The sequence below is a fragment of the Micromys minutus genome (genome assembly GCF_963924665.1).
Source record: "Micromys minutus genome assembly, chromosome: 21".
In the NCBI taxonomy this organism is placed as follows: domain Eukaryota; kingdom Metazoa; phylum Chordata; class Mammalia; order Rodentia; family Muridae; genus Micromys; species Micromys minutus.
Genome location: NC_137956.1, coordinates 50,385,731 through 50,398,691, shown reverse-complemented (window position 1 = coordinate 50,398,691; position 12,961 = coordinate 50,385,731). Strand labels below are relative to the sequence as shown.

General features: G+C 38.5%; 1 protein-coding gene across 4 annotated transcripts in view; it reads right to left on the bottom strand.

Moving 5' to 3' along the window:
• The window catches only part of NKTR (natural killer cell triggering receptor), a 33,617-nt gene extending 20,953 nt beyond the window's left edge, over positions 1 to 12,664 (bottom strand). For 3 of the 4 annotated variants that reach the window (XR_013975484.1, XM_080934877.1, XM_080934878.1), the window contains exons 1-6: positions 12,616 to 12,664; positions 12,376 to 12,468; positions 6,699 to 6,773; positions 5,896 to 6,003; positions 4,944 to 4,988; positions 3,049 to 3,136 (exon numbers count right to left, since the gene is read on the bottom strand). Coding sequence is in view for 3 of the 4 variants with exons in the window: in XM_080934877.1 (XP_080791003.1) it covers positions 3,049 to 3,136; positions 4,944 to 4,988; positions 5,896 to 6,003; positions 6,699 to 6,773; positions 12,376 to 12,433 (374 nt within the window). In the remaining variant the exon portion in view is untranslated. Of the gene's footprint in view, positions 1 to 3,048; positions 3,137 to 4,606; positions 4,635 to 4,943; positions 4,989 to 5,895; positions 6,004 to 6,698; positions 6,774 to 12,375; positions 12,469 to 12,615 lie in introns of those variants that run through there. The other variant, XM_080934879.1, reaches the window with a different exon arrangement.
• Positions 12,665 to 12,961: the final 297 nt, after the last annotated feature.

Genomic DNA, 12,961 nt, shown 5'->3' with positions numbered 1-12,961 from the left:
GAGAACACTGATGTACGTTGGCTTGGTCACATGTGTTGCTTGGTGAGTGTGGTGCCAGGAGCGTTTAAAACTGTTTCAATGTGAGCAAGCCCTTATTTCCTCAGTAGTTTATAAGGATGGGGCCACATATCACTCACTTCCTTTCCAAATCTCAAATAGTACTATTCCAGACTGTCTTTTCTTCTATATAAGCTCCCAAAATAGAAGCACCACAGTTCAGAAAGTAGTCAACACAAGAAGTTAGTGGTAAAAATTATAATTAGCTGTAAAGAAAAACCTCATCTCAACTATATATAATCATCAAATATAAATATTACACATATTCTCTCTTCGCACACAAAGACACAGTGATAGTCAAAGAAAACAATATATGTAAAATTATGTTAAAGAAGACATTGGCATCTTAGGAAGGGAAGTTGCTAAATGTGTGAGACTCAAGACAACAGTTAGAACTCACATCAAGGAACTGCCATTTGCCACATTAGCAGCACCAAACCTATCAGCCTGCAACTGTAGTAAACTTATGAGACACAAACTGAGTACCATTTTGTACAGATGATGTTGAGGTCCTTCCAAGGCCCATGAAATAATCCATGAAACACACACAAAGGTGCTCTTACACTGTTCCTTTCTTTCTGCTCAGAAATGATACCCAAGGTGCCACGTGCAGTGTGTGGTGACAGGACAGACCCAGAGCTCACTGGGAAGACACTGGGGAGGCCTCAGCTATGATTATATACACCGCCAAAGACAGTATATTATTTTACCTCTTACAGTGCCAAAAGGACATGAGCTTGCAGGATACAGAGTCTCAAAGATCTCTTTTCTATTGGTTGCCACTTCTGTTATCTATCCTCTCCACAGAAGTCATGATACATTTTAGAAAGGTTAACACTAGTTTGATTTTATCTTACAACTCATGGGAGCTTGAATTTTCAGCCACCATAAAAACAACACACAGCATACAAGTTACTTTTTTTAAAAATGCAGAATGTTACCTCTAAAACTACAAACTCCTTTCAAATAAATTTTCACCAAACTAAAGATTGAAATTTTTCTTTTATCATGCATTTAGTGATTTTAGAGCTGTCTTTAGCTAATTATAGAAACTGCTTAAAAATTTTATTCCTAATCTATTGATTTAAATTTTTTCATTTGGTGTTCCTCTCCCAACAGTAGTCCATTGCAAAACTAGGCCACACAGAAAGCAGTAATAGCCTTTACTAAATGTTCCTAAAGATTTAAGTAGCTATTAAATAATGCCAGACAGAAGATTTCATAGTGTACATTCTAAGGAGGCTAACTGTGTAGTGATGCTAAGGGACTGTAACTACCTGAATAAGGACATTTTCAATGTAATAGCATCAAAAGAAACTTTAGAGCCCTCAGATGGCCCCATCCTGACCAATGAACCCTTAGTTTTTCATGTTCACAGTTCAGATAAGCTTAAAAATGGAAACAAAGAGGCTTTGCCATGGAGTTACCACAAAGTTTTTTAAAAATGTACCGCTTTACTTTGCACGGTCCCCACTCCCAACAAAGGTTAAGCATAATAAAAGTGCCCCAGTGAAAATGTGTGCAACCAATCACCTGTGAGATCGAAACAGGACACAGGAACTACTGTCTCAGGTTTCCTTCCTGTGGAACTCTGCACCATCACCTTTTCCTAACTTTCCATTTTTAGGACATCCTTGGGAACAGAATGCCCCTTATCTGAACTTCTTCAGATCATGTTTACAATCTTTCAGACAAACTTAAAATGTGAGTTTTTATATGAATAACTGACTTCTTTAAAGACAGGGAAGCGCCATTCATATTTATCCATTCAGAAAGATGTAAAAGAAAACTTGTGATAAATCATGAATAAGGTATTTCTCCTACATACAACAGCAGAGATTATTATTAAAAGTACTAAGCTGCATGCTGGACAATTATACTTCAAATTGTACATGGCGAGACAATAAAAAATAGGTTTAGATAAGAATGTAATTAAAAGTATGCCAAAAGTTTTCTTTAGAATTCTCAACATGAAAATTAATTTTTGGCTGTGCATCTATATATATGTACATACAAACAAGATACATCCTTTTAAAAATATATTTATTATTTTGTATGACGTATGTGGTAGTGGGAGGGCACACATGTAAAGGTTAGAAGTTAACTGGGGATTAGCGCTCTCCTTCTCCCTTCATGTAGGTTGTGAGGATCAAACTCACGCTGCCAGGCTTATGTGTCAAGTGCTCTACTCACTGAACCAAACAGCCAGCCCAAAAGGTATTTGGCTCTTTGAAAATTTAGTACTTTAAAGTTTAATAAGTAATATTTACAAACTTTGGCAAAAGTGACAGCCAATATTGTATAAATTCATTATGCACAGAGTCCTTACAAATTTGAGTAGATAAAATTGCTGACTAAATAGCAAATCACTTTTTTATACCTGATTAAAAAATGTTACCTCTCACAAAACTAGCTAATAGTAAGAGGGAAAACAAAAACATTCACATGATTGTTTACCCAGGCCAACTCCTTCTTGTGCCATCCATCTGGACTCACATCATGGCCAGTTTGCTTTCTTTTTTCAAGACAGGGTCTCCTTATGTTGGCTCTCTGGCTGTCCTCAACTCACTATGTAGATCAAACTGACCTCAAAACTTAAGAGATCTGCCTGCCTCTGCCTCCCAAGTGCTAGATTTAAAGGCATGCACCGCACTCCCCAGCTACATCAAGGACAATTTTTACATGTTCAACATGAGTTCTTATTCCAATCTATGTAAACTGAGCCTTCGAATGAGGAAGAGGCTAAAGTCAAAATTCTTTCCTCATGACAGCATATTCTAAAATCACTATATACCCTCAGGTTACATTTTTAAGTTCCATTCTTCAAATCCAGATATGTGCTGAATGCTGAAGCAGCCAAGTAGAGACTACAGTTACTATGTAACATCAGAAACACAAAGTCAAACCAAAGCTGTCAGTCTGAGCAGTAAAATGAGGTTGACTATCCCATCTTTCTCATGAACAGCGCTTCTCTGTATTACGCCTACTCACATGAAAAACTGGGAACCATTGGTATGTTTCCCTCGATTTGCCATTGACAAAAGGAACGCTCTGTCATGTTTGAGAATAAAGTTTTCATCTGTTTGAAGAAAACACAAATTTGTTAGTCTCCAATTATAAGAAGCTTTAAAAGTAATGTTCAAAAACAAAATTGAAAGCAAAGGATGAAACTCCTCTTCTGGTCAGTAAGATATTTGGCAATATGTAGAAAAAAACAATTAACTAATTAAATAACAAAAAGCACAAAAAAGGCTGAAAAGATACTAATTAGAGCCTTGAGGGAAAGAGCAGGTGTTTAACACTGTGTACAAACAGCCTTAGAACAGTCACTTCCAGCAGCAGCATGCTTGTCTAAATGAAAATGAGCTACTGACTCAGGGAAATCTAGCCAAGAAATTTTTAGAAAAATTTCTACAGTAAAATGTATTTCCTTCAAGTTTCCAATTAGCCTGACACATGAACTATATACACAAGTGAATTTGAGTAAGTCTAATCTTGAATGTTTATTTAATGTTTATATGGAAAATTTATTATTCCACTGAAGCCAAGCTGGTCTATGAGAAAAAAATTACATATATTTAGTTTTAGGAATACATTGAATTAAGCATCTGTAGGATCACAAAATTACTCAAGAAGAATACTGTATAACATTAAAAAAATATTTTAAGATACAAAAGCATCTGCCACAGAGAATAGTCACATTCCAGCGACCCACAACGTTAAGTGCAAGTTGCTACAAGCCATTACAACCAGCTAGAAAGGAGAGAGATCATCATCCTTATCATTCAGAGATGGCTTTAATTCAGCAGAAATATTTTTAAAACTAGACAGCCAGATCATCCTGAAAGTGCCTGATCTCCTCTAATATCAGAAGCTAAAGTAGGGTCAGGCCGGGTAAATATTTGAAAGGAAGAAATATCTTTAAAACCAATTTTCCTTCTATATTCATACAAACAAATCTTTCTTTAGAACAAACATTAAAACTTAAAAAAAAAAAAAACAAAAACAAAAAAAAAACAACCCGATTACCTTGGGGACAAGCTTCTGAAAAACAGTAGTGATCCAGTTTCCCCAAAGGAAATATAAAAGACCATTACATACTGAAGCTTTGATGGCATTCAAGCCCAGCAATGCTGGAGCCCACTGTAAATTCCTGCAACTGACTTTTCTAAGGCTTTTTGGGGAAGTGCAATAGTTAGACTTAATGAAATGTTACTACTGTAGGAATAAAATACAACCGTATACTTCTAGTACACAAAAGAAAATATACAAACCTTTGAGAAAGGAAAAAAATACCAATTTTTATTCAAAGAAATTCCTCGGTTTAAGGGAACAAAAACCACAACTAGCTTCTTTTTTCCTTGATGTAGAACTAAGAACCCATTGTAAAGAAACAAAGGCACAGATGCATGTATGAAATCACATAGATTTTCCAAGTCTTCAAACAATACAGAAATCCAGGCACAACCTGACCAGACTGTCCATGGATTTATTAGGAGGGCACAAGGGAGCAGAGTGGAGTTTGTGTTACTGAGCTTCGTTCTCTTACCTTTTCATTTTGCAAAAGACCACATTCTCTATAAACAAAAGAATATGTTGACAGTTTTAGGCAGGAAGATAGGAGTTTTCATGTATATAGTTGCCTAACCTCCATGCTGAAAGTCATGTTTAACCTTAAAGTTAGCCTTAATTAATCTTGTCAATTAAGTTATATATTACAATATAATTTATCCCCAAACTCATGCAAATAAAGTATTTTCATGCAGCATTAGTTTCATGCAAACGTGAACTACAAGTAAACCTCATTAAAGTATGCGACCAAACTTGCTTTATATCAGAACTGAAACAAAAACAAAAAACAAAAAACACAAAACACCAGGTCTTACCTTTAAAGTATCCACCATAAATTGATTCTCCACCTTTTCCATTACCTAAAAACAATAAAACATGATAAAAATTTTAAATATTCAGCACCTGGTAATGATTACATTTTTAACATTTATTTTTCGTGTGCAGGTGTGTGAATGTGGAGGTCAGAGGACAACTTGCAATGTTGGTTCTCTCCTTCCACCATGTGAGTCCCAAGGATTGAACTCAGGTCATCACTTGGTCACAAGTGCCTTTTACCTACTGAGTACCTTGCTAGCTCCATTTGCTTTGGATTTCAAGACAGTCTCAGGACTGTAGGTCAGAGTGACCTTAAACTCAAAACCCCCGGCCTCTACCTCCCCAGTGTTGGGATTACAGGTGTGCACCATCACACCCACCTCTGTATCACTGCAGTTCTTGAGACTGAAACCAGAACCTAGGACAAACCAAGCAAATGTCCAACCATTCAGCTACATTTTCAGCCCAATAAATTGTTTTTGATGGCTTTAATATGCTGAAGGAACTCTTAAACCCTTTAACTGCTACAAAAAAAAAACAAAACAAAACAAAAACAAAAACACCCCCAAAACTCCACGATTCTATGAACATTCAATTAATTTAATATTTAACATATCATGAAAAATACTATCAGAAAAATGACCCCTATGATCCATTTGTTTCAAATCACACCAAGAAATTTCTACAATAAATGTAATTGGACAGTACTGGAATTAGTGTTCACTGGAAGGTAATCTATCTGATAATTATGTTACTAAACTAAATTACATAAACAAAATAAAATATCACAGTCTTTTTCATAAATTCTAGACGTATAACATCTGCTCATCCAACAAGAATGCACTGAGGACACAATGTTCTCATCATTCTTGACATATTTATAATTAAAGCAATAATGAGATGTTAAAAATTGAGGGATGGATTTATTAAGAATATAACTTTTAGCTCTACCTTCACTGAAGTCCCCACCCTGAATCATAAAGTTTTTAACCACACGGTGGAATGTAGAACCTTTATAACATAACTTCTTCCCAGTTGTTTTCCCAAGGCCTTTCTCCCCTGGGGGAAAAAAAAAAAAGAAGTTTAGCTACAAACCCATCATTCCACAGGAATAACCAACCAACTAATCTGTGGTCAAATCCCTCCCATGTGCTGATACTATGAAATGTAAGACATAGACGGCACAACGTATGTAGCATATATAATGCAGACATCAAAATAAATAATGCAAAGCAGTCTATGTTTTAAATTGATCCAAAAACAATTCTATGTGCTACAAGAGATAAGAATGAAGATGATTATTTCACTAAAGAATGAAATTTTTTAAAAAATCCATTCAAACATAGGCTTTAAAAATTAAATTTGCTATTTTTACACATTAACTCTGCTTTATTTTTCTTGGCTAGGGTGTGTGCAATGATACATAATGAAAGCAATTTAAAAAATAATGAGGTGCTAGATTTATTTAAAGAATTGAAATTTGGAAAATATTTTCATAGGGCAAATTAATTTTATTGACAGACTAATACGAAAATGTTGTATGATATGAAGTTGATCCTTATCATTTTAAAGATTATTTCCTTTTTCTCCTATCCTCTTAAGAAATGTTTCATTTCATATTTCATATTCAAGTTTTAGCTGTATAATTCATTTAAAAGACCATTATATATTTATGAAGGTTCTCCTGCCTTAAAGCAGACACACCTGTACGTAGCCAGGCATTCTTATTGGAAACAGGTTAAAAATTCACTCACCTGAGCACAGGCATAGGAAGTTTTTGCATGTTTTTGGACATATGTCTGAGAAGAGCTGAAACATAATTCGACCAACTGAAACAAAATGAGGAGAGAAAACAGTGAGCAAGTTGATAATAAACAATATTTCATATAAGAGAACTTAACTAGGAGGTACCTAATAATAGTGAAGGGGTTTTTTCTTTAGTTTTTTAAAAACAGTACTGGATTTCAACCCCCAAACACTGGAAGTGTTAAAACATGTGGCTCTCACACAAAAATTGTAGGATCTGAAGTGTTTTTAAAACAGGGTCTTTTAATACAGTAGATTCCTTTAATACACAACTAATGACCTTTTTAAAAAAATGTTTGGTTTTGCGAGGCTAAAGATCAAACCCAGTACCTCATATGTATGCACAACAAGTACTCTATACACACTCCCAACTCCAAGAACTCATAAGTAATAGTTGTGTGACGTTAGGCCTTGTCAGTGAAGAGCGCATCTGTCCTTAAGGTTCTTTCCTAATCAGCAGTTAGAAGAAAAGCTCTCCCATGCTCTCTTTGGAGCTTTCTCTCCTGAGATAACTGTTGAAGCAGTCACCTAGACTCAATGCTCATGTTCTAGTCCCTGAGAACGAGGAGATAACAATCTGCTCTGAAGAATCAATACTGCTTACCATAAACAGCAATGAGAAGGAACAAGTCTGCAACTCATCTCAATACACTCTCAAAAAGCTCTCAAATTCTGGTTTCAAGATTCTCTGAACTACTTAAAATTACTATGCTGTTGTTTATGGATTACACTTGTTAACTAGCATATATAAATCAAAACTCAAGACATTTCTTTAAGGCATAATACACATTTCATTAATGCTCACGTCAGTGAGATGAACTCTTCCTGAGAGGGCAAATCCTATTTTAGTATTATCATAAAAACAGTTCTGACTGTATAAACCTGCTTGAAGAATTTCAGTAAAAAAAAAAAAAAAAATATATATATATATATTACATTTTCTTTTACTGGGGGAAGGGGGCACAAATATATTACAGAATGTGTGTTGAAATCAGAGGACAACTTGCCAGAATGAGTTTTCTCAAACTTCCACTGTGTGGGTTCCAGGGATCAAACTCAAGAGGGACAGGCTCAGCAGCAAGTACCTTCCCCCACTGAGCCATTTCACTGGCCCCCAAAAAATCAAAGTTTCAGTTTACAATTCTCTCCTAACTCCATTTCCTCCCTCATTCTACAAAATCCTTTCCCTTTTAAACATTTTAATTAAAGAGACAGGGTAAAGGCCTGGTATGGAGGCTCATGCATTTAACCTTTAATCCCAGCACTCAGGAGGCAGAGGCACACTGATCTTGGTGTGTTCAATTCCAGCCTGTTTACACAGCAGATCCAGGACTGCCAAAGTTGTTATACAGAGAAATTCTATCTCGAAAAACCAGGACCAAAGAGATGGAGAATAAATCAAAATTAACTGCAGACCAAGTATGAGCCATGTTTAAAACAAACACAAACCAAGTTCTACTGTTTAGAATGCTTCTAGCTATCCTAGTGTCCTTGACTGCACTACAGACACCTGTCATGAGAGTGGGGTCATTACTGCCCATCAAGGAAGGAGACTTCCCTGTGTCAGCACTCTAAGACTAATCTCTACCCAAATCAATTTTTAAAACAATTCGAAAGCTGTAGCTGTTTTTTGAAGAAAAGTATGGGAAAGAAAACAAGAAGACCTTTAAGTAATAAATGATCAATGTATATAAATGCATGTCAGAATATTTCAAGAATACCTATAACACCAGAAACATGGAAATACCAGTGGAATAAAAATATCTGCATCAATCTTTATAAACCCTTTAAATGGCTGGGCTTCAAGATCACAATAATAAACTTTGCAAATTAGAACATACTTAGATCTTTGGAATCACTGTACAGTATTGCATGCAGGATAAAGACATAAAAACAGGTGGGTGCAGTGGACCTTAGTCCCAGCACTCAGGAGGTAAAGGCATGACCGAGACCAAACAGGAACAGCTGCTCTAAGCTCTGGCCCTTGTCCTTCAGTGTCAGTGCTTGGGTGTAGGTTAGGACACCACACCTACAGGATGTCCCCAGACTTAGATTAGACATGCACATGCAAAGGGACATGCAAAGAGTCATGACTAAGTGCCCTTGGACATAGAAAAAAAATGATGTATATTTAGAGAACATCATTGGCCTTAAGAAATTTAAGGCTAGTCTGGGACCTGATCTCACAACAAAATGAAAAGGCAATTCCAAACACAGAAATATTTAACAAAGTTAAACAGAAAGGACAGAGGTAATCCAAAGGCAAAAGTAATTTATAAAAGTAACTTGCTTTAAAACGTGATTTAAGGCAGGCCTGGTAGCACTGAAAAGGCAGAGATCTCTGTGAATTCAAGGCCAGTCTATTCTACAAACTGTGTTAGTTACTGGACAGCCAGAACTACATAGAAAGACTGGTCTCAAAAAAGGGGGGGGGGGAGGGTTGGAATGGGATAAAAAGTTAAAAGTATTCCTATCCAAAAAGGTTAAGATCTTTCATTTTTGAGAGTCATATGATGCCACAAGTGAAAAATTCTACCTGACACAGTAGCAGTCACAACACCAAATACACACTCACACATAGAGCAATATGAAAATTACATTCATGTCCTATGTATATCCCCCAAAACATCTTGTTTTATATATGCAAAGGTTTTCAAATTTTAAAGTAAATATAAACTCTGAATTCTTTTTCATTTTGAGCATTATGGATCAAAAATATCTAATCAGTACTAAGAAATCAAAGCATTTCTAATTCAGGAGTTAAAGACAATCTTAGAGAAAAATTAGATATTTTGACCTTGAAGAACATGAGCATCAAAATTTATGAGATGTATTTAAACTTCCCATGTAAGTACAGAATTAATCCTTTATTTTAGAAAAGGAATCAAGGGGCTGGAGAGATGGCTCAGTGGTTAGAGCACTGGCTGCTCTTCCAGAGGTCCCGAGTTCAATTCCCAGCAACTACAGGGTGGCTCCCAACCATCTGTGATGGGATCCTATGCCCTCTTCTGGTGTGTACATGAAGCGAGCTATAGTGTACTCACATAAAATAAATCTTAAAAAATTAAAAAACAAAAGGAATCAAGTCAGCAACAACTGAAGCTTCTACTTTAAGAAATTAGAAAAGAGAGGCTGAAGAGATGTTTCAGTGGTTAAGAGCACTGACTGCTCTTCCAGAGGACCTGAGTTTGATTCCCCGCAACCACATGGTAGCTCTCAACTAACTTCAGTCCTAGAAGACCATACTCTTCACACATACATTCAGGCAAAACACTAATGCACATAAAATTTAAAAAATAATAAATTTTAAAAAAGAAAATAGAAAAGAAAAAATAACACCAAAGAATTTGAAGATTAAAAAAGAAGAAAAAAAACCCTGAAATTGATAAAGCTGAAAAAAAGTCTATGACATTAAAATCTGGTTCTGAAAAAATGATAAATGAATGGTAGATTAAGAGAAAGACAGGCAACAGGCACACATTGTCTAAATAGTCCAGGAACATAGGGGAATTACGAGTGCTTGTGGAAAGACTCCAAGAAAACAAGAGTCTTGTGACCTCAGTTTCTTCATAAACATGGACTTGTTCTTGGAGTGTGCTTTCCTGACTCTCCCAGGTGTAGTGGGTAAGAGTTTACTTTAGCTTATTCATTACAACTGGCTGTAATCTGAAAAAAAATAAAAAAAAATAAAAAAGAGTTTTTGCCACATTCGGCTTGTCACTGAGACTTTATGCAGGTGACTCTTCTTAACCCTTGGAGTTTAAATTGTCTGATGTGCCGAATAAATGCAGGAGACTTTAGACCACTTTATTTTTAGGCCCTGCCACCATTAGAGCGGTAAACATATTTTCAATCAGGAGTGAAAGGTCAGCTATCAACACTACAAAAAACAAAAAAAAACAAAAAACTCCTAGCACATAAATCTGACAACTTAGATAAATAACATCAATTTTTAAAAGCCACAAATCACTAATAAGTCAATTAAGTAACAGACATGTGAATGAATAATCCTGTATCAAAGAAATTAGAGCCTCTGTTAAGAACCTTAATAACAACAAACTTATTACAGAATAACAATGGAATTATTTCCAATAGGGACAATTTACTAGATTCATACAGGAAACTTGTTATACTACGTAAAGGTTTTCCCCCTTTTAAATCTGCATTTGCAGTCATTCAACAGTTTTATAATTCAAAAGAAAACCTGTTCTGCATTTGTACTAATGGTAACTGAAAATACATACTATATAACACTCAATTCTTATCAGTACATCGATTTCTGCATCACCTCTGCTAATCAAAGTAAATCTAAATCATACTTTTATTTGAGACGGTGAGAATTGAACTTGGAGTCTTCAATACAACAGGCAAGCACTTTCTCACTGAACTCTATTTCTGGCTGATTGTTAAAAACAAGTGGGGCGGTCGGTGGTGGTGCACACCTTCAATCCCTGCACATCTATCTCTTTGAGTTCAAGGCCAGCCTGGTCTACACAGAAAACCCGGCTTGAAAAACAAAACAAAACATTAAAAATAGAAAATGCCTGAAAAAAAAAAAAAGAGACATTAAGCAAAGATATCATGTGAAGTACTTTCTTTTCAAGACTGACATCTATCTGTGCTGTTGGTAGATCAAAGCCAGGTCCTTGGTCATTCTAGGAAAATACTTCCCAGTTATATTCCTAAATATTACTTTCTGAGTATGCCTATACACATTAGGTTTGCAAAAATCCGTGAAAAATCTCCAGAGTAAATTTGGTAAATGCTGAATAAACTGCAGCTACAGTCAGGGTCGAAATGTTAAATGGGAAAAACAAAATGTTTAATATCGCTCCAACCCTTTGTTCAGAACCATCACCGTCTTCCTCTAGCGTGAAGCCAGAGTTTTCCTTATTCTCTTTCGTCTACTCCAGCCAGACCCGGATCTTTGCTTTCCCTCAAAACCACACCCACTATCTCAGAACCCAAGTTAACTGTTGGCTGCCACTGCCAACCACAGTTCTCAAATGCATCTTTCCACAAGGTTCAGCTTCGCAGCTACTCAAATGTCATCTTCTCAAGATGGCCTTTTCTCACTGCCAGACTAAACAGCACTACTGGGAGGAATGCGTTTTTACCCCTTTACTTCCCGTCTCCTTTCCACGGGACGTAAACACCAAAGAGGCAGCTGTACTCCAGAGCCTAGGACAGGCTCTCCCTCGAATCTACGACGTCAGAGGTGGCGCACACAGCACACCTCCAGTTAAGACTCCTGCCAGTTTAGAACTCCGCATCAGTACATACGTTCATGCTCGACACACGCGTCTTTACATGAGCGAGCACGTCATGTGTGCAGCAGCTACGACTCTGCCTACAGAGAAATCGACGCCTCGGGATTAATGGACGGCTGCACACTGGACTTCCTATGGGGATCGCGGCTGCGGACGATCAGCGCTGCAGTACCGGGGCTACAGAAACTGCACCAGCCCTTCTGTTCCCCAAGCCGGGTCCCTGGGAGCCAGGACGTTCTAGGGGAGGCTCACGAGGGAGTACGGAGGGCAGTTGGCCGGCTTGTGAACACCCCCCCCCCTCCACCCGAGCCCTGCCGCGTCCACCTCCGCCCCCTCCCGGGCCCGCCCCGCTCACCCGGCTCCCGGTTGATCTCGATGTCGAAGTGGCACTGCGGCCGGTCCTGGGCGCCCATCGCGAGCGAGCGCAGCAGCGGGACGGCGGCGGGAGCTGAGGACAGGGAGGAGGGCGCTGAGGACGGGCGGGCGGGCGGCCGCGGCGGGGCCCGGGCCTCCTGACAGGGGTGCGGCCGACAGGAGGAAGCCCGCCGCCCGCCGTCCACCCCGCCGACCCGCCCCAGCCGCTGTAGCTCCTCACCTGGCCGCACAGCTCCGGAGAACGCCCTAACGGCGTCGCCGGAGCCCAACGTCACCAACTGAACGCCACCTCCTCCCCGTTAGGGCCAGCAGCCGAGCGCCACGCCAGAGCTCGCGAGACTGGACACAAGTATCGCGAGAGTTAATCTGGCCGAGCGTGCGTGGCTCCTCGCCGGCAGCCGGCGCGAGGATGCTCGCGCCCCGCCCCTCGGAGTCAGCTGTCCAATCCCGGGCGCGCAGACTGTGCAAACTGTCAACCACTACTCACACAGCTCATCGCGAGATTTGAGAGTGCGTGATGAAGTGGAGCTTTCCCGCCGACGTGGCCCGTGGTCTGTTCCCTCTCT